The sequence below is a fragment of the Chelmon rostratus genome, chromosome 21 (assembly GCF_017976325.1).
Source record: "Chelmon rostratus isolate fCheRos1 chromosome 21, fCheRos1.pri, whole genome shotgun sequence".
Classification (NCBI taxonomy): domain Eukaryota; kingdom Metazoa; phylum Chordata; class Actinopteri; order Chaetodontiformes; family Chaetodontidae; genus Chelmon; species Chelmon rostratus.
In genome coordinates, this window is record NC_055678.1 from 2,526,754 (window position 1) to 2,552,728 (window position 25,975).

Here is a 25,975-nt window from a genome sequence, read left to right on the forward strand (position 1 = left end):
TTCAATTTTATGCTACTTTCTACTTTAACTCCACAAATATTAAGATTTAACATGAACACATGAACAACTTATTAAATATGAAAGTGTGACACAGATGAAAGTACCTCCACCAGCTGTAACATCACACCGCTGCTTACAGAACGTGTTAAAGCATCAGCAGTATATTCCCATAATATGACACATACACAATTATATTACTTTCTGAAAGGGGCCGCTCTGTAATATGAGTATTTCTCCTTCCACCACTGATAAAAGGTACCAAAAACACAATAAGAATATGATAAATACCACTGATGCATTTTATGAGCTGATTGCAGCTGTTTTTTTACTGATAGAGTTGAAAAGAATAAGATGTAGCTCAGCTGTAGTAATTTGTGCTAAATGAAGAAACATTGTGAAGTGAAAGGTTTCATTTCAGACCTAAACAGGTCAGATTGGATGATATGTTTACGTACCTGTTCAGTAGACAAGCTCGCTCGTCAAATCGGTCAAATAACAACAACTGAAACGTCCGCCCGACCTGCTGCGACCCCTTCACGGAACTCCAAGGGAACGTCGAGAAGTTCATCACCCGCATAAAAACTTTACGATTAACTTTCACCGTAAACACCAGATTAGCTGTTTTAAGACAACTTTGCTCCTTAAAAAATATGACTGGACAGGTTAACCGTCTTTAACACGGTTTAGGTGATCTGATAAACCCAGTTAAGTGTTTCTCCGTCTTGATTCGGTAACTCATTTTTTGACGATCCCTAAAGCGAACTAACTGGTTTCGTTTTCGTTTCTCTGAGAGTTCCGCCAAACAAGAAACTAATGCTGCGTTCACGTGCTCATCGGAAGTTTCCGATCCATATCTACAGAATAGAAACTTAAGGCCTGCACATCGACTCAGCAGTAAGTTGTCTGACTTTTAATGACTGATTTTCTTTTCTAGAACAAACTCTGATCCTAAACGTGTGGAACTAAATGCATTTACTCAAGTATTGATTTACAGCAATGCATAATATTCTATAAGATCATCATATGTTTGTAGCGTGGCTGTCCTGCAAGGACCATGTATCTCTAAAAGGTTTGATGAGCTCAGAAAAAGCCTGTTTTCAGCTTTGTGACAATGCATTTTCCAGCTGATCAACACATCTGGAGATACATGGATTTTATTGGATAGGAAGGGCATGAAAAACTGTAATCTGAACAGTAACTAAAGCTCTCAGGTGATTGCAGTGTAGTACAGTACAGTATTTGTCTCTCAAATGTAAAGGGGCAAACAATGGAAATATGCAAGTACCTTAAATCTGTACTTGGGTACAGTACTTGAGTAAATGTATTTAGTTACATTCCACCACTAAGTGCTTGAGAAATTCCATTCATATACTCGTACTCCACTAAATATATGTGAGCACTGCAGTTACTTCTGCTCATCAGTTTACTGGCGTCTGGTGTTTATTGGCTGTTTCCTGTCACCTGACTGCTTCTGATGATCATTGTCAGACAAAACCAAGAGACCAAAAGACTTTACACATAAACATGTGGATCCTGAATAAAATGCACTGTTGGAGGTTAAACTGTGCAGCAGTGCATAAAACAGTTGATCAACTTCAACAATGAAACTATTTACAGATGACTGCATCTTACAAACTTTAACATAGATGCCATATGTATTGCAGTATGTATTGCAGTAGCTGGTAAGAAATGCTCTACCTGTCAGGAAGTAAAACAGTAAATAAAAAGATCAAAGTGGAAGTTTTTATTTTAAAGACAAAACATCTCAGAGAGATGTGCAAAATACATTGATTTATTACAAGGCTACCATTAAGATGAATACTATAAATCTAATATAGTATAAATCATTTTTAAATCAAAGTTGTCATGTGATGCTGCTGCTAGAAGCCTGACTGTTGACATGAAATCAGTTTTGTCCTCCGCACCCAGAAGAATTAATTGAATTTCATCAGATAACCACAGCTTTGAGAGTCAAACAGTTTAAGTGTAGCTGCAGCTGATTCACCCCAAAGTTTAAACCAGTTTAAATATATATTTTTTTATTTTTAAGTCTATGAACCACAGGCAGAATACACACCCCTGTCCATCAAGAAGAAATCGTCCTGATGCTGGGGAGCCACCTAGTGGTAGACTAGAGTATCACTGTGTATAAATACTGTAGAGCGCTTTAAATGACGTAAGATAAAAACATGTATGACACCTGTCTTTATGTGCAGGTGAGTTATCAGAAACAGTCCAGTGAGAAGATGTGAATGAATAAATAAATAAAATGAAGTGAAATGTACTGTTCCACCTGCTCTCAGCAGGGCTCGTGTCTGTCATAGAAATCAAGCTTCTTCAGCTGAGACAGATGCTCCAACTACACCAGTGAAAACAAGACTTTTACAAGGCGACATGAGATGTGACCTCACCTGCAGCAAGACTAGAGGAAAGGGGGAGGTGGTGATGGAGAAAAACTGAACAACAACAACAACAAAAACCCATCTCTGAAGTGATTTCCTGCAGAAAACAGAACATAACTCCACGCTTCCTGATCTCCAGGTCACGCTTCACACCTGTGAACCTGCAGGTATCTTGATCCTCCGAACCACGACCCTGGTTCTCCTTCCCTGCGGTCGACGTCCAGCATCAGTGGCTGCAGCCTCCGTCTCTCCTGGCAGTGACCCCGGGGGTCGGGCTTCACCTCGGGGCGCTGCAGGCTTCCTTCCTGAGCGCACCTCGTCCACGAAGGCCTCCACCCCGTCGAACTTGGCTGTCAGCTCGGCGAGGCGCTCTTTCAGGGTGTTGAACTCCTTGTAGAGATCCCCCAGGGCGTCTGACAGAGGCTGGATCCTGACAGCAGTCACAGAAACACAGTTAATCTGCTCACACTGACAGCAACAAACACCCCAGCGGGGTTGAAACAACGAGTCCTCACCTGCCGTAGTCAGGTAGCACAGTGCTGTGGTCATGGAGCAGCAGGTCTTTCACCTGCGTCATGATGGCGTATTTCCAGTTGTCTAAAACCAGCGTGAGGTTGGCGCATCCTCTGGTGTTCACTCTCTCTGCTGCAGGTGAGCAAACACAGCAGGTAGGAGTCCAGAGCAAACCCTCCTCCTGACACTATCACAGGGTCACTGATCATGATGTTCAGTGAGGGAACAAGCTTTGATTTCTAAATTCAAACGAGCAACAGAACAACGGAAAACCACTGCAGGACAGCGTTCAGTTCACGCCTTCAGAGTGAAGTCATTAGAATGAAACGACTCAAGTCATTCAAAGTATTCAAAGAGTAAAAGTTACTTCTGCTACTGTGGCATTTCTGATACATGAGGAAGGAAAAGAAAGTCAGGAATTAGCAAAGAGGTAAAGGAAGAAAGAAAAGAATTAAATTAAAAAAGGAAAGAAGTAAAGGAATCTGTATCTGTAACTGCAGCCATCAGGTTTGGTGATTTGCAGGACAAAATACAGCTAATTAGAACTAGACTGAATAATAATAATAATAATAATAATAACACAATTTCCTGCATAAAATGAAACACAAAGTGCCAATAATCCTAAAAAATGTACATTAAAGAGCGGTAAAAGTCAAAAAATAGAGCACATTTCAGTTTAAAAAGACAAAACACTTGATGGTAAAATCACTTAGAAATGTTCATAATATCTTATCTTAAGGTTTAATTTAACAAACAGAGTCCGGTGAACCCCACATGTAACAGTTAACACACTGAAATAGTCACTGAAATATTCTTAAACCGGTTAGTTACAACAAAGACGTCTGATGTGTGTTTACTGCACAGCTAACCTTCATTCCTGTAGTCCACCTCTGCTTTCTGAGTTATTCTCTGTTTCTGAGCAGCACACAGAGTCACTGACAGGATGAACAGAACTCCAGCAGACTTCATCCTTAACCCTGCATGTGGAAACACACACACACACACGTCTGAGTATACCGTGAGCCATGCTCAGAAGCTGCTGCAGTCATTAAAATACAGAGAACAAACCTGCAGTGACGGTCGGCAGTCAGATCATCCAGGGAGGACAAAGCTGATATTTTCTGTAGAGCAGTTCATTATCTGCAGTGAGGGTCTGCAGCCTCCCCTCCCATCTGAGGCTCATAAGCATCATATATCAGCATTTCACTTCAAAGTCAAGCCTGCTGAAGCTCTCCCCTCCTGCGCTGACCTGCTCTCACTGGTTTCTATCAAGAGGTCTTTAACCCCAGCTTCATCTGTTGTCCAGCTGCCAGTACTCAGATCCTGAAGTTCTGAAGTATCAAAATGCACTTAAAGATCTTAAAGAGTGCAGTAAAATGTTCCTGTCAGTGTTTTTCTATCATATCTGATGTTTGTGGATTAATCTGTAATATTAATCCACAAACATCAGATATGATAGAGAAACACTGCATTAACGTGGATGCTGCTGCTGTAGATACTTCAGGTTGAGCTCATTTGAGCTACTTTATATACTGTTGGCTGGTTTAATCTACAGCAATGCGTCATATTCTATAAGATCTTCATATGTTTGGATTGTGGCTGTCCTGTGAAAACAACGTATCTCCAAAAAAGTTTGATGAGCTCAGACAGGAAGGAATCTGAAAAGGAGCTAGTAACTAGAGCTGTCAGACAAATGTAGTGGAGTAAAAAGCACATTTGCCTCTGACATAAAATGGAAATGCTCAGGTAAAGTATGAGTGACTTCAATTTCTATTTAACTATTTAACTTGAGTAAATGTACTTAGTTACATTGGTGTGTGATGACGACGCTCACTCGCACACAGGTTGATACCTCTGCAGTGAGCTGAGTTAAAAACAGTGAAAGTGTAACACACACACACACACACACACACTTTTCTGGGATTTACAAGGATCTAAACACTGTGTGGCCAAAAGTTTGTGGACACCCAAACATAAACCTCATATGTGACGGTTGAACATCTCTTTCCTGAACTATGGCCACTATTCTGTGTATATATACTGGGCTGTTTTATATCCTATATTTATTTCTGATGACAATATACTACAGTATACTCATATTCTATCTATATTGCTGTAGTAACCATATTTCTTATATCTCATATTATACTGTAGGATATTTTACTATATTGTATGTTAATGTTATACTGCTGATTATATTTCTATTATGATTCTACATTAAAACATACAACCATCATTAAGTATCATTAATTATGATATATTATTCTGTTTGCTGTTTACATTCTAGACCTGCTGACTCTGCTATCAATCACTTTGTTAGTTTTTACTTCCTCTATTTATGTGTACTAATTGGACTGTACTGTATCTTTGCTTCTGTTTGGACTTTACCGATTTAATCTCACCAGACCGCCAACAAATCACACACACGACCATCTGCAATAGGAATTCTTTGTTGTTTTGTTTGTTTTTTTTTATTTTGTTTCAAATCCAGGTCAACAGCATACAACTTTCAGGGTCCTCAGTTAGCTCAGTGGAAAGTGAGGACCGGCTGCAACTCCAAGAGCATGCTTGCTCAGCAAACGGCCCCTGGATCAGTACAAAAGGAAAAGGTCACTGCTGTCTGTTAGCATGACATCAGATAAATCGCTCTTGAGAATTCACACGAGGGGGGGGGGGCAAGAATGATATCACCGGAGAAAAGGAAGAAAAACAAACTTAATTTTTTCAAGCATTTTCAAATTCATCTACAACTAAAAATATATTCTCACTTCATCAATGGAATTACTGTCAAGCTCTTACAAAGAAGCACACGTCTCATAAATAGCAGATCTGCAGGCCACGACTCGCCCTCTGAGCCGAAGAGGCCCATTTCCCCGTCAACAACCCCAAAGAAACTCGGCAGGATTTAGTGACTCGCTCCGTTCTCCTGCCAGCTGGAACATCTTTAGCAAAAAAACTAGTTCATGTAACAGTGCGCAGAGTTACGAGGGGGGAAAAGAAACTGAACGTGAGAAGTGGTGATGAGTCAGTCAGCAGCAAACGTATCAGAGGTGGACCAAAAGAGATTCGCTAGAAATCAGTTGTTCAAAAGGTGTAAATATGAGAAATGTGCAGCTTTTTCTTTTCTGTGATTATTTTCTAGTCAATTCTCCAGCTTCATATGAGCACTAGAAAAAGGCAAATGCATTCAAGTCATGCAAGATGTGATCCGTCTGTCAGCTTCAACACTACACCGGCCGTTCACGTCATCAGAGACGCTGACAAGCTTTGAGATGTGGACTTTTCTCCATCTGGACCACAGGTGACGGCACCAAAACCCTTCATTCAGACACCACCCAGCTGCATGTGGACAGTATCTGTCATTCTGCTGGGTGGGTGCATGTTAGTAATGTTATGAGCATTTGGGTGGAGCGGCTCAAAGAAACATTCTGCTGCCAGATGTTAACGTTAATGACGTGCAACCAGAACTGAACTCTGATGGCTTAGTGTTGGTCCCAATATTCTCATGAAAGAAACTCATCAATGAAAAGAATCTGTTTTGATCAACTATCCTGATGCGCTCGCCGCTGACTGTGACAGGTTTCAGGCTGAGTTCAAAGAAAAACATTTCCCCACCTACCACCACCAGAATCTATACATGGAGGTTTTTTAACTGTTTTTATTTGCTCTGGTTTCTTTCTGAGATTTCAGCCTGTGAAAACCTTAAAATGTCATATTTCAATTAGCACCACAATGAAATTCCATTCACCCCCCCTCACACCGCAGTGGACCTCAAACGCAACAACTATTTGCAAAACTAAATACAACTAGTGGTAAGTGAGAAAATGTGGTTTGCCTTTTAGTGCTATCGAGGGGAGTTTAAGTGCTTTTCACGGTGTTTCCAGGCCCGGCTCCTTCTACACCACCGACAACTGCAGCTCTACTGAGGAAACGACATGAACACCACCCAAACCTCCAGCTGGAAGCAGCTCAGGCCTTTAAAGTACAGAGAATAAAACCAAACACGGACGAGACTCGCTTCAAGGACATCCAGCACAGACGGATGAGACAAGCGAAACGTTGGGCATCTCTTTGTCCCCGTGCTGACCTGCGACCCCTTTGCACTCTGAGCAGCAAAGTCTTTGAAGGCTGAGTGATGGAGACACCCGGAGGGGCCCCATCAGAGGAGGAACATTGGTTACGGTCTGACTCCTGTGGAGCGGCGCCAGCGAGAAAACAACCGCAGGTACGAAGTGAGTGACGGAGAGGAGAGCGGCGAGCACCAGTCGTTTCTAGAAGCACCTTACGGCTAATAGAGTGCGAGTCAGTAACGGGGACGAGGACGATGGATGGCGTCCTGGGGCGTTTTATCAGAAACAGAACATACGGCTGATAAAAGAAGCTACATATTGCGCCTGCTCAAGTTCAATCCATCAAATCCCAAAGCTACTTTTCACACAAGCCCGCGAAAAGATCTTTAGGAACCACTTTAAGTTGGTGGGACATGAGTCCAGAAGTTAGTGATCACCAACAGCACTCGTTACTTCTGCAGTCAGTGGAGGATATGTTCAGGGTGAAGAGCTTTTCGTGTATGCCTTTTCAAATCCGGGACTTATTTTTAAAGTTATTTAATACTGAAAATAGAAACTCTCTACTGAACTGGAATTACTCTGGAGCTCTAAAGAGTTTTCAGGTCTGAGCTTTGACCGATGATTGTACTTTAAGGGGCTCGTCAAAGAGACCAAGACCTATAAACACCTGACTAGAAGTAGAATCCATGCTGAAGATTCAAAATTTGAAGGTATCGCTACAATCAGATAAAAAAAAAAAGAAGAAGAAGCTTAATTAAATAACAGTATCTTTCCTCAAATGTATTTATACACAGCAAGATTTTCCAGAAGACGTAGTGAGAGTGAGAGGGGCACTGATGTGAGAGAACATCCAAACACTCGAGTCTTTGCTGTTGTCCTGAGTCACAGCAGGATTCATTTGAGGAGGTGATTATTCAGGGGGCTGTGGTTGGAGGGAAAGGGGCCTCAGCCAAAAGTGCTTTACCTTAACGAACCCCGCCACTCACAAGAGCCGCCGTGAGGAGGGATACAAAAAAAAACCCCAGTCTGCTTTTCTTTGACTTGCTCATTGAATTCGGTGTAAACGAGTGCATCCCCTTCACGCGTCACAGCGGCCTGCGGGATGGGAAGGACAGAGGCTTCGAAGTGATGCGAAAGAAAACACGAAGGGCGTCCAAATCTCGCAGCTGGTCCTGGTGCGGTGATGTCATTTGGCGAGTTAAGAGGAGGGTTGGGTGGGATAAGGTCAGGACGGGGCACGGAGGCAGGGCGGAGGGGCGGCGGGCGGGGTTTTTAACTGCGGGGCAGGCTGCACATTTCACAGTGCTCTGTGCCGGGCTGGTTCATGAAGGTGCAGTGGAGGCAGGACCACATGGCTGAGGAGGAGGCGGGGACCGAGGGGCCGCCCATGGCCCCGTAACCCAGAGAGCTGGAGGGCTGCCCGCCAACTGTGCCTAAAGGACAGGAGAGGGATCACATGATCACAGATTATTTTCTATAAAATGTTAGGCCACTTGAAACGGCTTGTTTCGTCTGATCTGACCAATAAGCCAGATCCAGCGAATCAAAAGATTGATTTCAAACCTCGTGCACAAACCCAGGTGAGACCAGGCAGGTAAAACTGAGTCGGTAGGAGACTGAGACTTACTGCACAGCTGCTCGATGGTGGCCCACTGCTCCGAGTTCTTCCAGGTCTGGGCCAGATCCTCGTTAGAAGTCCTCACTGCGTCTAGTAGCAACCCGATGCTGTCCTGCAGACACAAACACAAGCTCTGATATATCCACTACACAACGACAGATTCCAGGAAACAGAACAAAAACACACCGGCTCGCTGTCGTGAGTCTGGATTTTACAGCAGACGAATCTGATCAAGCAGCTCGTTATTACCTAAACACAGAAAAACGCTCCTTTGTTTTTGATCGTCATGTTGGGCCATTCATGCCATCGGCATGAATAAAAGGCCCGCGTGAAAACATCCTCACACCAGCAACCACTTCCAGATTGGAAAAGAATGTGACCGTGTTCTAACCAGTTTCTGCAACACATATGGAAAACAAATGGAGATTCGGGAAGGAAGAGGCTGCGAAGCGTCGTCTTACTCTCAGAGGCATGACTTCGTTGGTGACGAGGAAGAGGAGCAGGTGGAAGTCTGACACGATGTCCAGGAATGCCGTGGAGGTGCACTGGGACAGGTACGTCGCTAAACTGTGGAAATTCTGCAAAAACACAAACAACAAGAACAAGATGTCGAAGTTCCTCTGAACTCTGGAGCTTATAGAATCAAAGGGTCAGCCTCATTTTCTCAGGCACTAAGCTGAGGCTGGTCATGACAAGTTGAAATACAGGCAGAGATGAAGGCTAAAGCAGCTCCTTATGTGGGTTATCATGAAGCTGCTTTAAAGGATAACTTTCGTTTTTTACAACCTGGACCTTATTTGTAGCATTAAATACGCCCATTTAGACACCCAGACAACTTTGGTGGCATTTGGAGTCGTTTTGAAGAAATTAGCCCCAGAGGAGCGGCGCGTATATCCGTATAATGCGAGTACTCAGGGCATCCATGCGCAGCCTCTATATAACGCATAATCTGCGGCGAAACTCGTTCATATTCCAATATTTTGTTATGATATGCTGGTGCTATTCCCCTCTGAGCTGGCGGTCGGTTAGTTTAGCTGTAGTTTGGCTCGTTATGCCCGGCGTTCGGTAAAGACATCATCCACGTCAGAGGTAGTGGTCTAGAGACGCCGGATGCTGATAACATGCCACCACGGGCTCAGAGGGGAATGGCACCAGCATATCATAACAAAATATTGGAATATGAACGAGTTTCGCCGCAGATTATGCGTTATATAGAGGCTGCGCATGGATGCCCCGAGTACTCGCTTTATAAGGATATACACGCCGCTCCTCTGGGGCTAATTTCTTCAAAACGACTCCAAATGCCACCAAAGTTGTCGGGGTGTCTAAATGGTCGTATTTAATGCTACAAATAAGGTCCAGGTTGTAAAAAACGAAAGTTATCCTTTAACTCTGCAACATCAAATAATTACGCATTTCTGTGGATCTCAATTATCCATAATTCCTGATGATTATTTGTAACAGTGAAATCATTAATTTCAAGAGCCAAACTGTGACAAGAGGATGCAGTGAAGCTGGGAAGGTCAGTTTCATCTCACACTTCCAGTACAGAGGCAGATTTATGATGCGTTACTGCGAGCCGAGCTGCATTCAAAGTGTAAGCGACTCACCGATCCATCCAGCAGTCAGCAGGTTTATGCTAACTCAAGTTACAACAGTGCACAACAAAGGTTTGAGATGCTGCGTGCAGCTGCCGCGCCCAGATGTGTCTGACTGCACATCTGAACTAAACACAACACGATGGAGGCGATATTCTCATATTTAACAAGAAAGCGTATGAATTCACGTTGCTTAGATAAACAGATTTTTACTTGTATCTCTCCCAGAATATCCCGGTTCTCAATGGGGAAACGTTGTGTGGAGCAGAAGGTGTACTGGGGGTCCTTTGGAAAAGTGGTAGTGATCTGTCGGCAAAAAAACAGATATATCACATACAAAGGCAAGAGCAGGATAAAACAAAACAGACAAACACCTGAAGACTTATTTTACTCACATCTATGATGAGGTACTCCACAGGGAGAGGCTGGGCTAGAAATGTGACATCATTTCCAAATTTGTCTTTGTCCTTTGGGATGGAAGGAGGAAAAAATGGTCAACTTTCTGAACTTGAGAAGCATGTTTCTTAAAAAAAACAAACAAACAAAAAAAACCCTCAATCAAAATATTAAGTCGACTGAACTGCAGGAGGAGGAGCAAACAACACAGATGGTTTGTGGTGCTGCTAACACTTGTGGGCACTTTGAAAAAGCGACAGGACTTATGTTTTACAGTGAAAATGAGCCCACAGTGAGTAAAACTGTGACAGGAACAACCAGAAACTGCTCAGGGTTCAGAGGGTTTAACAAAAATCTTAACATTAGGGTCCAAAGATCTGGATGGACCAACTTCTATCACTGGCCTAAATTACAAAATATCTGGATGTCATTATTCTCATCTGATTTGTGTAATGCTTATGTGTGTAATCACTTTGGATTCTCAAAAAAACAAACCAGAAACATTATATTTTGTGGATGGTTCCGTCTGAACATCGGCTGTTGCTGCATGTTTGAAGTCTTACCTTGTAGAAGACGTCTGGTACGTACTGCTCAGGGCTGGACTCTTTCACGAAGCCCAGCTCAGGAGCATCTTTGCAGGGCAGTAGGCACTCGTCTCTCACCAAAGCCATGCACTGATTGGACACCTGATATCCTTCAAAGTGCACCTGGTTATCTGGACCACCTGCACACAGAGAGCACAGAGACAGACGAAAGCATTAATGTGTCGGTTAAATCATTTTATTTTTGACTAAATGCGAGCTGAGATTGCTTTTTCCCCCCGCTCTCAATGAGTACTCTACATATCAGTACATAATAGTATTCTACTGTGACATATACATATTTATTTCCATGCAATAGCATAAATGCTTTAGTCACTTTATCCACCATGTGCAATCTGTGTAAAGTCTGTGAAATTCTCCTGAATTCTTGGCAGTATATTTTTATGGTAATTTTTCTTATAGTTCTTTGCAGCGATATATACATATTTGTTTTCTTATATAGCCCTTTGTATAAAATGTACATATATATAGTCAGCTTTTATTTTGTATCTATTTATTTTTGTTGCTATTTTTTTCCAACTGCCATTACCTGCTGCTGTAATAACCAAATTTCCCCGGCTGGGGGGATTAATAAAGTCTTTATCTTATCGTATCTAATCTTACATTCATATTTGTCAAACTTTGATACTTTGGTACTTATGAGATGTCATGAAGAAATATAAAAACTGCTGTTTAAATAGCTTAATTTGTCAATAATCTCTACATTTCAATTGCCCATGACAAATTATGTGACAGCTTAAATTGTATTAGCACCATTATGTAAGTTGGAGTAGTGACGATGTGAGAGCAGGAAGTCCTCACTTGACAAACTAGAAAAATGCTCGTTGCTTGTACTTGAATGACTTCAAGGATTTATCAGTTGTCAGAAAGGTCATCCATTAACTTTCTGTCGCTCAGCTAATTCGTTGATTTGTTTTATCTGCCACGGGATTGGATTTTTCACAAAACTAGGGTGGGTTTGAGGCAATCAGACCCTGTAAGGAGCCATACAACCGAAGCTTGATAGAGAAAAAAGAACTTGTGCACACTTCTACAACATGATCTTATCATTTAACTATTATTATGTCAGTGTCAGTGCGCTCAGTGTTACACCTGCAACTCATTTGCAAACAGATGACGTCTTTGCAGCCATGATGTCAGCTTTGGCCACCAGTGCCTCTTTAATGTAAATGAAGGGATGAGGTCACTGCTTCGTATTGTGCTTTTCAGGCACTAATATATGAGGAGGTCGTAAGGTTGTAATGGAGGGAAGTGTAAACACTTGGCTTCGATCCTACAGACCAACCAGAGAGTCTCAGAGAGCGCCTGGCTTGTACTGCACTGCAACATAAATACACACCGTGTAGATACTTGAGAGGAATAAAACATTACTAAAGCAGGTACCTCACAAGCCCACGTTGAAGAAATTCAAAGTGTATAGTTCATTCTGCTGTCGAGAAGAGGTGAACTTTCTCACATTTGACATATGAGTGGGCTTAAAGCTAGCACATAAATACTTCACTTTAAATCAGCTGCAGTTTTTGGCTGGTGCTCAGTCACCAAATTTCAATTTACTGCTCAGCGTCATCTGTGAGATAAAAAAAATGCAGGAAAGGTATTCCTCTAATGTGAGAGAAAGATTTGAGCTAATATTAACAAGCATTTATTCATATCACGTGTCATGGTGTAGACAAGATTATACATCAATACGATAATTATTTAGATTATTTTCAGTCAGCCTCAAAGGGAAAGAAAAACATACCTGTGGCCAACACGGTCACAAATTTTGAGCCAAAATGGCCGTCTCGAGAGAGTCTGCAAGGATTTGAGTGATGATTCTGGAAGTATCCGGCTGTGATGCACTCCTCTGCGCTCAGGTAGTACGAGTCCTAACAGAAGTAAGAGAAGACGATAAATCACGGCTGAAAGCAGCGCATGAGTCTGACGAACAGGTCGTGCTTGAGGGAGCTGCTTCCTCACCTTGTTTCTCGTGTAGCGGACAGTTCCTATCCTCGTGTCCTCAGAGAGCAGATCGGTGAAGATCCAGCCCACCTGAGAACCAGACAAAAGAGATAAACTCAGTATGAAACAATTCACTGATTCATCAGCCAGGCAAATGATACTGGCAGTAAGTGGTGGACTGTATGAAGGTAGAACCAGGTTTAGATTTGTGTGGGTAAACAACCATGGTTCAATCATGGTTAACAGACCAATGTGAAGCCGTGTGCTTTGCTAAAAAAAGGCTCAGGCTGAACAGGATAAATCCTTTGATGAATTATAAATAAATGAACGTGCCGACGGCTTCAGTGGCGAGACAACAGGAACATCTTGGCGGAGAAGCATAAATCTGCCCTGAGCCTTAAATTCAAATTTCAAAGCTTTTCACACTGCAGCAAACTGTCAGTATTCAGTGTGAAAGCTCAGTAAGAAACCACTTTGTCTAAAGTCAGCTGGGAGGCGTGAACAAGACATGAAGGCCGACCTTGCAGAGGCCCAGTTTGGCAGCGATCTCGTCCACAGCTGCAGCTTTGGGATCGTCCACCAGTTCCAGGCTGTTCTGAGTGGCATTCTAAAACACAGCAGGGACAAGTGTGACCACTACAATAACACAAAGAGTAACTCACTGATGGAAGGAAAGGTTACAGCAAACTAAACATACAGTAGCAACGAAATCAAGGGGATGCTCAAACTGACCGGAGCAGTTGGAGCAGACAGTGATTATAGTTCGAGGAATCCTCACCTGTGGCGGCTCGTAGATGGCAGCCACCTCAGCTCTGATGCCTAGAGGGATGTCTTTGTGCTCGGTGAACCTGCCATACAAGTATCCCATCCTCTGACTGCCCGTCTTCCTCCAGAAGTCCAGGAAGCGGTCTGCAATGGTGTGGTTCTCAAACATGATGTTGTCCACGTGTCTGTATTTCTGGGAGAAGAACAGACTGAATGAAAACTAAAATCTGTGCAAAAATCTTTTTAATTAGTGAGCTTTCGGTCAGAGACCTTCTTCAAAGCATGAACGGGTAGCAAAAGTAGAAAGAAGAACAGAGACAGCTACATTCATGCAACAGTATTTAGGTTTCAATGCATTTGTAGACATGGTCCCGACACGACCAGCTGAGGTTTGGCCTGAAATCACAGGTCTGGCACTTTGATCCTCAGCTCCTCCGGTCCACATGTTGAATGTCTGCGTTAGAAAATAATATTGATACACACCAATAACGTTCCTCGTCTATGTGAAAACCACTGACTGATTTTTTGAAAGCAGGGAAAACATGTCATATATCAGGTGACTATCTACATCAGGGGTCATCAACTACATTCGTTCCAGGGCCAGAATTCTTCCAAGCAAAGGCTGTACTGGCTGACATTCACATAATAAAAAAAAAAACATTATTTAGGCCTAATCCTTTTGTTGTTTAATATTTTCACTTTCTTGTGCAATAATGTTATTAGCATTAGTCTATATCAGTGTGAATAGACAATGTGAAAATCCAAAATGACAACTACATTAACTCATAAATGCTCTTAAACCTCCATCAAGGAGGCAGCCAGTGCTCAACACAAAGCCCACAGTTCATCTACCGATGAATGAGTCCAGATCTCAACAAACACTCCTCAGGATCCAGGAAGCAAACAAGAAGACTCGATACAACAGCTGGCCAACACAGCAAGCAAATCACTCTCAGGATGGGCAAAGCCTCTTCCACTGGTAGCATTAGATGTGAGCATTTTCTGCAATCTGGAACGAAAGCTTCGGCGAATCGGATGTGGCCACGGGCCACCAGCTAACAATCACTGCCCCACAGGCATCTCAAAAGATTCTGAGATGCCTTCAAATGACACCTCATATGCATTGATATAAATACGTTACAAAAACATCACTCACACAATGAGTTAATTATTTTCTACTCATTCAAATAAATTCCAGACATAAAATGTATTTTCCATGGATATCAAGGACAGTATAAACAAAAGCAAAAATCAGACACATACTGTTGCAGGAACAAATGAACAATGAATTGTTACAGCACTACAGGTGGTGATCTGAATGGTTTCTGCTCTCTGGCATTAATTTCCACACTTAATGGCACTTACACAATCATTATAATCACACAGAAATATTACAACAGGCGCAAGGCACAGCAGGCCTGACTCTGAACACTCCTTACTATCGCTTGTTTGTAATTATGCTCATCAAAGCTTCACTGTTAGATACCTGTCTGTTGAGCGTGATGGCACTGGGCTGGCACTTGGTGCAGATCCCCTCCGGCCAGGGAGGGTGGCCCTCACAGCCCGACTTGATCTTACAGCTGATGTTCTCCAAAGCTGCAAACTTCCCTCTGCAGGAGACCAAAACAGCGTTGGAATTTGACTAGAATTTGCGTATTTCCACCAAAGACATTAAAACCAACTTCTCACTTGTCAGCTCCGCCGGTCAGCTTGCGAAGGTATGCGTGGAATGACATGTGCTTCACTGGTGGGTCGAGGTGATTCAGGTAGTCTTCGTCAAAAGGCTGACAAAAATAAGAGAAGCCAGGGTTTCGGAAAGTCAAATTTGAACAAACTTGTGGTGCAGTAGTGGTGCTAGCATTACAGCGCTTCAAGTTTCAGAAATAAGAAACAGTGAATGAGTGAAGTCTCTCACCTCTAACGGTACACAGTGCACACATTTTCCAAGGGAACCATGGCGACATCTGTAGAAAGAAAGGAATCATCAGGCATCTGACGTTTGTACTCAATCTGGATGTTTGCTGTAGGTCTGTTTCTTACAGCTGTGGATCTCTGTTCCTGTAGATCTTCCCATCTTGCTTGGCCAGATACTGATCAATCTCATCCTCCTGGACCTGGGGTGCTGACAGGGACCGTGGGATCATGGAGGACGAAGAAGAGGATGTGGAAGATGAAATGGATGGTAGTGATGAAGACGAGTGTGGGGTGGCAGTGTCCATCACCTCCCCAGAGGAGGAGGAAGATCCTGAAGGGAACAGAAACAGCATGTCGCCATGCCTACGAAGGAGATAAGACAACACAAATCACACCTTTAAAGCTACACTGTAGTTTGTTAAAGAATGTGAATTAACTGAATTATCTAAATATCTGTGTTTGAATCAGTGAGTGTCGAGTGTTTTGTCTTTTTGTCTGAAAGGCACATCTGAATATCACAGACGTTCTTTAGGTTTTCTTTTTGATGAGCTACAACCAATATCTCCACCTGTTGGCTTTTACTTACTTGATCTTAAGCAGGCTCAGAGTTTTGTTCTGGGAAAGGATCTCTCCGGTCTTGTTGCGGTTCAGGTAAACAGAAAACCCATTGGAATTGAACCCAAACTCTTTGGCTACCTGAGAGAGAAATAAATAAAGTGTTCTGATTAGAATGGATCATAGCCTTGTGACATATGACCTAACATCAAAATAATGCTAACTTTCAACACCATGAAATGGATGTGACGTTGAGAGGATCAGAATACACAATGTCTTAAAATCAGTCTGAGCTAACAATTAGCATGATGTCTCAGAATATTTGCTTCCTTGGAATCCACTCTAGGAAACAATTCAGATCAGCGTGTGCCAATAAAAAAGATGTATGTATAAAGGGTAAAGCAGATTAGCACAGAGCCTCTTGGCACGAGAGAAACTCAGCTCGTAGGAATACCTCTTAAGGTCATCACAGAGTGAGCCAAACTAAGCTATTAAGAGCACTCTGAGCTGGCCGGTCAACAAAGTATCCCATAGCATTTTTATCATCACGTCACATACCACGCAGACAATCAGCCTCATGCTGGTCATTTGCCTGCATTTCATCACTTGAGGTGCACTTAATTCAACAACCATTAGTGAACTTTCGACATATGACCAGAATTAATATCTTGGAATAAAAAGACAGCTGCATTGATCCCATGACATTCAAACGGTCCACCAGAAACTGGCTAACAGCACCATCACAATTAGCACTGTGTGTTTTTATTTATCTGTAAGTGTTGGTAATACTAAGATGAGAACACTTGGAAGCATCAAGGCTTATGAGCATAAAACTGTTGTTTTTCTAAAGCCACACAGAAGACAGATGTTATTTCTGGATGCTAGGTGGAACTGTATGCTGCCAGACTGTATGAGAGCTTTGAGTCCTTTTTAATTCAGTCTCAGCTTCAGAAATACAACCTGCAGGGCTCAGACTGTCTCTGCCCTGTCTGCCTCACACTTGTGGTTTTCTATTCCACCCATGACTGGCTGCACATCGGCAGGGAATGAAAACTACTCCTCCGATTGATCTGCAGGCTACACCATCCTGCCTTCACACGGATGCATACATTTTTAATGAGGTGCTGCTGCAATGCTCTGCTGCAACTGGTCTGTTGGAATACAGTTCTATATTAAGGGTTTCAAACCCATTAGTATCAAAGGTACTTGTGAATATTTTTGTGGCCTTTTTAGTGAATAGAGGTCAGATGGATTAAAACTAAGATACGGTTGTTCTTACAAACTATCCAAATTTAGGACCAAATGTAAATGTATTTTATATGTGCTAAACCACAAGCTGGTAAAACAAAACAGCAAAGCAATACATTTATTACACTTCCTGAACACAAATTTCCACAACAAGCAACATGACAGCAGTGAGAGGAAGAATAGCACACAGGAGCGGTGCAGGGCTGGCCTGCTCTGGTACTCTCTGCACAGCTTAAACATAAATGAACAATGAGCATGCACAAGCAAAACCCAGAAAAACACAAATGTACTGTGTGACAACACTCTACTCTGTGGCACTTGCATTGCTGTAGAGATAGTACACTTAAAATATGCGGTGTACATGGTGTATCCTTGAAAGAATGACTTGTAACAATGTGATTACCTATGGTGTCTAAACAGTAGAGACATTTGTGAATTTGACAGTTTGGCCCATTCTCACATGACAACCGCTTTACACACAGTACCTTCTTTAAAAAAGCAGCAGCTGTCTCCCTCTTGGTAGAAGGAATTTTCTTCATCCCATCTGGGGATTGCACCCTGATGATCTACAAAAAAAGACAAAAACATTAACTGCATTCAGGGGTCTGCTTACGTTACCAGTTCAGACAGCTGGGAAGGAAAGCTCCATTGTTAGCAGCTTACAAACAGAAATAACGTGCACTTAAAACAGCATCAATATGACTTCCAAACACCTGCCAGTCATAACTCCCCCTTTTCTCCCCCTCTTTACAGTGGTGTCACTGTCAGGATACTCTGACAACGATGACAGTGCAGAAAAGTAATGTTACCGCTAGCTTAGGAGCATCTACATTTCAACGAAGAGCTTTTGTATTGTGACATTAAGATGCTGACTTTGAACCAAACATCGTGAACTAAAGCTGACACGGTGTGGGGGGCTTAATCACAGTCATCAAAACATCACTTTAAGTGAATCAACAACATCCTGGCTTCCATTATATCTACCGAGCATATTCTAGTTAATGTTTGGCTAATGAGCTGAGCATGCTAAACAACACTCTAGACATTTTTATTCTGGATTTTACGCCGGTTATATAGCTTCCGCTCTAGCCAGAGATGACTCTTTTTATTCGGATGCCGTCTGCTAGCCAAAGGACTAACATTAGCCGGTTAGCTAAACAGGCCCCAGTCACTCTTTGCTAATAATAGCGAGCAAACGTTAGCTGCCAAGCTAATTCTGCTGCCTCATCACTCCGGACTTCGGCTAACAAGCTAGCTAACGTTAACCGTGTCGACCCCTCACTGCCCTTAATACAACCTGCTTTTATACTTACAATATTATCTGCCATGTTACTCGGGTGAGTACTCCCGATAGATATCACTGCGTTAGTAGACAGACACACTAAATACAAAATTCACGTAGCGTTACTGTCTGTCAACGAAACTCCATCCCACAACTCAAACACCGGGTGTTGCAGACATTAGTGACCGACTGTTTTCCACCGGTCCCACCCTGAAGCGTCCACGGCCGAAACAACCGTTTTTTAGCTGAAGCGCACGTTCCATTTCTCTTGCCGCGGTAACTACATCTCATACCGCAACTCCAGTGTAGAAGACACCGCGCGAGAAACATTAAATTATTTTGTAGAATAGAAATACATGTAAGGCAGAACCAAGGCTGAATTATCAATCGGGCAAAGTGGGCAACTTCCCGGGTCACCACAACCTCAAGAGCCTCAAAAGCCCCTGGTTCACTGCATATCAATTACTGGATCGTAATTTGGTTAACTGAAAATTTATGTCCAGGAACCTCGTTTCGAAACGCCACAATTTTATCTTATATTGTGCATACATGTTGCATATTTGTCAATAAAACTGTTTAATCAAATGGCAACTAACCAACACCACAGAAGTGAGCCAGGTAGTCTTCCAGTACAGTGCTGTTTGGTTTTGAGCACAATGGAGCTGCCATTTGTAGTGTAGTCTGCTGTTTGCACTGTATTCAGTGGAGGGACAGAGTACATACACAGTGCACAGCACTATATGTCATCTTTGTCACCACCAAACTGGTCAAATGACTGCACACATATACAACAGTGGTGTTGTATATATAAGTACATAACATAAGTATAAATTCCTCTTTTTCTGTTAATATATTTTAAATGTATTAATTGAGTTGCAATAATTTTTAAAAGTTGTAATGTGATTGGTGTTGTTTACATAATCATTTATTTGTAACAACACTAAAATCATTATTGTGATGGTCTTAAAGGCTGCATTCAGTTATTAAATTATTTTTTATTTGAAAGACTGTTGAATATAATTAGAACTTAATCTGTGATGTCCATGTATATATATATATGCATATATGCACTGTATATGTTCTATATATGTATATACATGTATATATAGTACATACATATGTGTGTATGTATACATACACATACATATGTGTGTATATACATATACATATATGTATATATGTGTGTGTATATACACGTAAATATGTACATGTATACACACACATATATATGTACATATTTGTATGTGTGTGAGTGTAATCAATTAGATTACACTTTGTCTACATTTATTTTGGTCTTAAAGAAAAATAAAGATTGATCACTGTCAAACTACAGACTCCTGATCCAAGGAGCAATTTTGCTGAGAATAAATAAATCCATTTGCATTTTCCTCTTTTTATTTTTTCCTCATCCTGTAGAGAGGTCAAAGCTCCATTACACATCTCTTAAGATTTGGGCATGTACTGAAACATCCGTCCCACTCATCCCTCCAACTCTTCCATCACCAGCTTTATATCATCAGGGAAAAGTGATCAACTTCTTTGTTATTATCTTGTTCATTAGACCAGTATGTTGAAAGGTGATGTCAGGATTACAGAAATACAAGCTAAATGGGACTAAAGGTGTGCATGCACTGATCGTATGTGTACAACAGATACAGGTACAAGTTGATGAGAGCAAAACTTCTGGTGTCTAAACATGATGAGAATGAAGGAAAAATGATGATGAAGAAGACAACGGAGAAGAGATGATGACGAAATCAAAAACAGATCAGCGATGGATAAAAGATGAAGGACAATGAGGAAAAAATGTAAAATGTTCTAATCTACAAGATAACAACAAAAGAGGGCCACAGTATTGAGCTTAGAAACACAAATATGAACACACAGGTCGTGTGAAAGTATGAGAAATAAACATGCAAACATAAAATACATTTTTTCATATACATTAATATTATACAAGGGAGATGTACAAATAAGAAGGGATTAGAAACTAATGTTAACAAAGATGCTGCACCTCTTCAGATAAGATGAGCTGTCAGTGTGGTCACATGATGAACAATACGCACTCCTGCCCTGACTAATCACACACTATCTATTGCAAGGAAGGAATTCTGGTTTCCTGGACATTTTTTTCTTTGCTGAGTTGATTTTAGAGATTTTTTTTCACTCAACACTCCCCCACATGCATCAGACTTCCACGTAGTGTGATTGTAGAAAATTTGGGTGCAGTTAAAGGTTGGTCAAACAGGGAAAAGAGGGATATCTGATGACGACTGATTAACGCCATCCCGCTGAAAGGTTACGCTCAGCAATGACAAGCTGGTGTCCAGTCTCTACAGAATTCAGGTTTTGCATTTTATATGTTCGGCATCGATGGAAAAGCCTCTGAGATGGTGAAAGAGGCGCCGAAGCTCGCGAAGTGGGAACCCACCCACCTCACGGGTTTATCACTTAAACTCAATTTGAGGCTGCTTTGCTTGTGTAAGTTTCAGTTTTTGTCCTTGAGAAGAAACTAGAAGAAGAGGAAAGCAGAAAAAGGTAGGACAGTAAAAAAAGAGAAAACAGTGCTTAGAGTGCCGGTGCAGATCTAAAGAAGATGTGAGAGTCAAATCAAAAGAGCAGATGTTGTGTGTAAGCTGCAGAATCAGAAGAAGAATCCAGTGAAAGAGGACAGAAAGTTATTTTTTTTTTGTAGTTTTTTTTTTTCTCTTTTTCCGTTTTTTGTGTGTGTTACAGGTCATTCTGGTAGTTTGTTTGGAAGAGTTCCATTTAAAGCTAGGAGATGGAGCCTGAGGCAGATGGTTTGAAGTGCATGGACGTGGCCTGTAATCCTCAGAGGATTGCAGGGGGGTGAAGGAAGGCTCAGATGATGCCGTACTGGGCCAGCTCATGCAGCTCCAGGTGATTGAAGGCCTCCCAGGGGCAAATGACGGTGATGTCTGTAACAAACAGATGGAGATTTCAGGGTGTTCAGGCCTTTGATGATCATAGAAAGTGATATGGAATGTGTTTTAAACCTTAAAATGGACTCACCTGTGCCTAAGCCCTCCATTCCAGGGATATCATCACCAAAGCTGCAAAGAAAAATAAATTACAAACCATATCTTTCCATTGTATCTAGACCTCTACAGAAAGAAAGTGCATCATTGAAGGCATACCCCTGGATTCCCTTCTTTGGAGGCTTGCTCTTGAACTGACGGGTCTGCCTCTGCTTGAACTTGGGTGGTCCCTTGCGTGGGGTGGCGGGGCCTCCGCTGACACGGGTGGCCGACTTGATCTCAGCTTTGGGCTCAAGATTCATTCTGAGCAGTTATGGTACCTGTGTGCAGGCTTTAGAAACACCTCTCCGAAGTGTTGACGTCGTGGTGATATCTTTTCATTTTGGAGAGGAGAAAGAAAAACTCAGATTACAGGTAGAAAAAAGACGGAGGGATGAGCCGCTTTCGCCTGTTTAGTCCCCGCAAGTCCCTTTTGCAACAGGGATGCTGCTCTGTTTAATTTCATGTAGCAGTGCAGCCTCTGTCACCTCTGTCTGACATTACAGGCCTAAATCCTCTTATTGATCTGACAAGCACCAGGCGGGATTTACACTCATATTTCCCACTGATTGAGTGTCTGAGATGGACTACCTTGCAGCGTGTTCTATTAGGATGACCCAATTTTCCCCTAATCCCTGGCTCAAGTTAATAAGTACTCCCCCTCTCTGTTTCAAGCAGGCCGTCCACACGTAATCTCGTTAGTGCAAGGACAGCACAGCAGATATGCTGAGTCTGCACTGAGCGTCTAAATGATCAATCCGCTCACTGAGTCCCAATGACACTGACAGTCCTGAGCAAGTCTTATATTGTTGTGGTTGTGGGGGTTCACTGACTGTGTGAGAACTCAGCCAACAAACTTCATTCATGCAGAAGAAACTGTATATTTAGAGCATTAAGTCATATTATATCAAACTCTAGTTACAGACGTGTCGACGTGTGTGATCTGTATGTATTTCTTAAGTAGCTGGTTTGTCCACTATGGTTGGAAGTTTAGCCTTTTCATGTCCAATGACCAATAATAATGACCTCTACTCACACTGAGGTTCAATTCAATAATACGAATTGAACCTCAGTGTGAGCAGAGTCATTATCATAAACTAAAACTGAAACTGAAACCAAAGTAAGGAACGAAACCAACTGTCTAAACTGAAACTAAATAAAACAATACCCTTTAAGTGAAGAAAGTCAAATGAAATAGAACTTTTTTAGCAATAAGGCATCAAAGTTCATTAATCGTCATTTAACAACACAAGGTTGCATGATGAAATGACAGCTGTAGCTCCTTCGTGCTACATAAATACAGAACATATATATAAATATTTGAATTAGAAGCATTCAGTACCGCCAAACCTGGTCAAATCATTGATCAGCTTGTTTCGGACAAGTTGTTTTCAGATTGTTTGTCAGACAACCTATTTGCTTTTTAAAGACTTCTTTTTTCGTGTGTTCACTCACGTTATGATCAGTTCAAATTTTAAAAAGAAACTTTGTATTTGTTTGGCCTTTATTGAACCTGACGTTCTCTTCAGATCTAAATCTTCCTCTTAAAGAAGAATCAGAATCGCTGCATCTTATATTGTTATCATGATTTTTAAAAAATTCCATCTTTTCAGTTCAAGTCAGATCATTTCCACTCAAAAAAAAAATCCATAATATCCATTGACTTCCATGCAGCTCCAGAGTAGAAACCTCAGTCATGTCTGTCTTTCACCTAGTTTACTACCACTACAATAAACCTCAATAAAAGCATTGTTTGCAGAGGTGGTGGTGATGTAGCGATGGGTCTACTCACCGGCTGCTTGGGTGAAGGACAGCCAGACGAGTGGGTGTGAACGCAGCCCTGGTCTGTCTAGCAGATGAGTGGACTTCTATGCTAGGCTTGCTGTGAGGGCCAGTCGGGCTTAGGGCCCCCTTATATGCTGAGCCCCGCAGAAGATTATGAACGCACCGCCTCCCTGCTCCAATGTCAACAGTTCACATGTACGCATGATGTACACATGAAGGCTGTACACAGGTCCGAACTCCATTTGGTCATGATGGTGATGTGATGATGTGCTCTGGGTCAGTACGTAGTTTAAATCTGTAGAATCTTTTCAGAAGATTTTCAGAGATTTGGAGTAGATTCTGGATGAAAATTTACCATCTGAAACCCATTTAGTTTCTGCATTTATCCAGTTCTGACAGTATTTCTGATTAAACTAAGGCACATTTCACACAGTAAAGCAATTCAGTGCTTTACATAATACATTAAAAACAAAAAAAGGTTGTAGGTAATTCATTTTGATCGTGTTTGCTTTGTTTGAGATATCCACAGAGTGACCTCGGCCTGCAGGAGTGCTTGTCTCCAGAAAATTCAAGAAAACACTAAGCATGGCTGATGAAAGTGATCTGGATCAACCAGATGATACAGCTGGAATATGTTGATGCAGATTATGGATGCAGCAGGAAGCTTCCTGAAAGGCCTGGGAGCCCACTCCTGCCATGTTATGCAATCGTCTCATCGTCTGCTTCAGGCAGAACCCTTCAATCCTGCATCCTGCAGAAGTCTCTTAGACCATCTTAATGTTTGTTTCAGTGTAATTCGCTGCAGTGAGAGCGGCCTCCGCTCAGCAGAACGATCATCCAGCACCAGCCGGGACACCTAAAATCTGCTAATCAACACTTCATCAGTTCATTCAGGTGGATACACCGAAGCGTCGTTTTGTCTAAAAGAGATGCTCTAATGATTTTGTGTTGAAAAGGACTGAGAGCTCCTGACTTTGGATGGGTCAAACCTCTCCAGGAAAAGCTCCAAAATCTATGGATCCAACAATTCCCATCATGCAGCTCAACAGCATTTCTCATTAGACCCTGCCCACGTCTTCAAACTCCTCACCTTCAGTTTATCAGGCAGGTTTAGTCATCGTGGTTATTTTATTAGCCCTCAGATGACATTAAAGAAATGTTTCCACAGTCTAGTTGTGCTCCTCATGACGAGGAAAGTCACCTTTACGTATTTACATTATGCCATCCAAATATCTATAAATGATATCTCATGATCTTATCACCAGTGGAGTTCAACAGCTTCGAGCTCTTCACATATTCTGGATTTTTCACTGCTGGAAGGAGCATTTTAAGCATTTTCAAGTATTAGTGAAAGCAGAGTAGTTTTTTTTGTCTTAAAAACATCTGTAGGGATGTTTCTCATCCATGTTGACTTAAAAGTTGAGGTTCAGTGTTCATTAGTTAACAGTCTCATCACGCTGTTTTTATTAGTCAGATGAAAAGTGTGACCTGAAAGCTTGAAAGCTCCAGAACAGCAGAACATGTCATGTTCACCTTCAATCATGAGGAAACACGTAGCGATGCTCTCACATTTCAGTGCATCTTATCGTGGATGTATCTGACTGCACTTTACTCAACATAATGGCTACTTGGCCGGTCAAATAAAATGCATCTGTTTCTTTCTGTTTTTTTCTGATTAGGACATGTGCAGTGGGAGGGGCTTATCCTTTGTCATCACTGGCTGAGGGCGTGTCCATCCAGCCGCTCCTGATGACCCCTAAGCCCTCAGCAGGAGGGCACACGTGCCGGCCCTTTGTACACGATTAATGATCGCTCTCATATGACCGGCAAGGGTTTGAAATCTGTGCCTGATCTATTAGAAACACCCCATTAACTCATTTTTACGTGTTCTGCCAATAAAACATCATTAAGGCTAATTACATTGTCTGTGATTGAGTAACTGAACGAACTGTCATGCAGTGGCAACAATCATCAGCAGATACATCAGTGATGGAAACATTTCAGAACTTTCATCACCTCAGTAACCTGAAGAGGTGAGTCGAGCGTGTCTACATTTGACTCGTGTGATCAGATGTGTCTTCCTGTTGGTTGAATGTGACACACTGGCACCACACAAAGCGACACAGTGCAGCGGTGGCAGTGGCACTAATCTGCCTGCAGTTTTTTCCACCACGTCAGAGTCACTGGGTACACTCTTCTGTATATGATCAGTTTGTAATCCTCTGCATAACCCAGATCAAAGAATAAC

General features: G+C 42.0%; 3 protein-coding genes across 3 annotated transcripts in view; all 3 read right to left on the reverse strand.

The window, feature by feature from the left end:
• The window catches only part of rnf213b (ring finger protein 213b), a 38,226-nt gene extending 37,728 nt beyond the window's left edge, over positions 1–498 (reverse strand). Inside the window, exon 1 of the mRNA XM_041962177.1 lies at positions 456–498. The gene's annotated coding sequence lies outside the window, so the exon portion shown is untranslated. The remainder of the gene's footprint in view (positions 1–455) is intronic.
• A 4,877-nt stretch (positions 499–5,375) lies between these two features.
• nploc4 (NPL4 homolog, ubiquitin recognition factor) lies at positions 5,376–19,080 on the reverse strand. Its single transcript, XM_041963426.1, has 17 exons — positions 18,936–19,080; positions 18,108–18,188; positions 16,406–16,515; positions 15,946–16,182; positions 15,821–15,869; positions 15,595–15,689; positions 15,392–15,515; positions 13,919–14,098; positions 13,661–13,747; positions 13,159–13,230; positions 12,941–13,067; positions 11,161–11,321; positions 10,597–10,668; positions 10,415–10,507; positions 9,065–9,181; positions 8,613–8,715; positions 5,376–8,418 (listed from the first exon to the last, which is right to left on the reverse strand). Exons 1-17 carry the CDS (start codon positions 18,948–18,950, stop codon positions 8,258–8,260), a joined length of 1,884 nt encoding a protein of 627 aa, XP_041819360.1. The 5' UTR covers positions 18,951–19,080; the 3' UTR covers positions 5,376–8,257.
• A 2,472-nt stretch (positions 19,081–21,552) lies between these two features.
• Positions 21,553–23,835, reverse strand: pde6gb (phosphodiesterase 6G, cGMP-specific, rod, gamma, paralog b). The gene is made up of 4 exons (XM_041962586.1): positions 23,735–23,835; positions 22,063–22,276; positions 21,938–21,978; positions 21,553–21,843 (listed from the first exon to the last, which is right to left on the reverse strand). Exons 2-4 carry the CDS (start codon positions 22,203–22,205, stop codon positions 21,767–21,769), a joined length of 261 nt encoding a protein of 86 aa, XP_041818520.1. The 5' UTR covers positions 22,206–22,276; positions 23,735–23,835; the 3' UTR covers positions 21,553–21,766.
• Between the last annotated feature and the right edge of the window lie 2,140 nt (positions 23,836–25,975).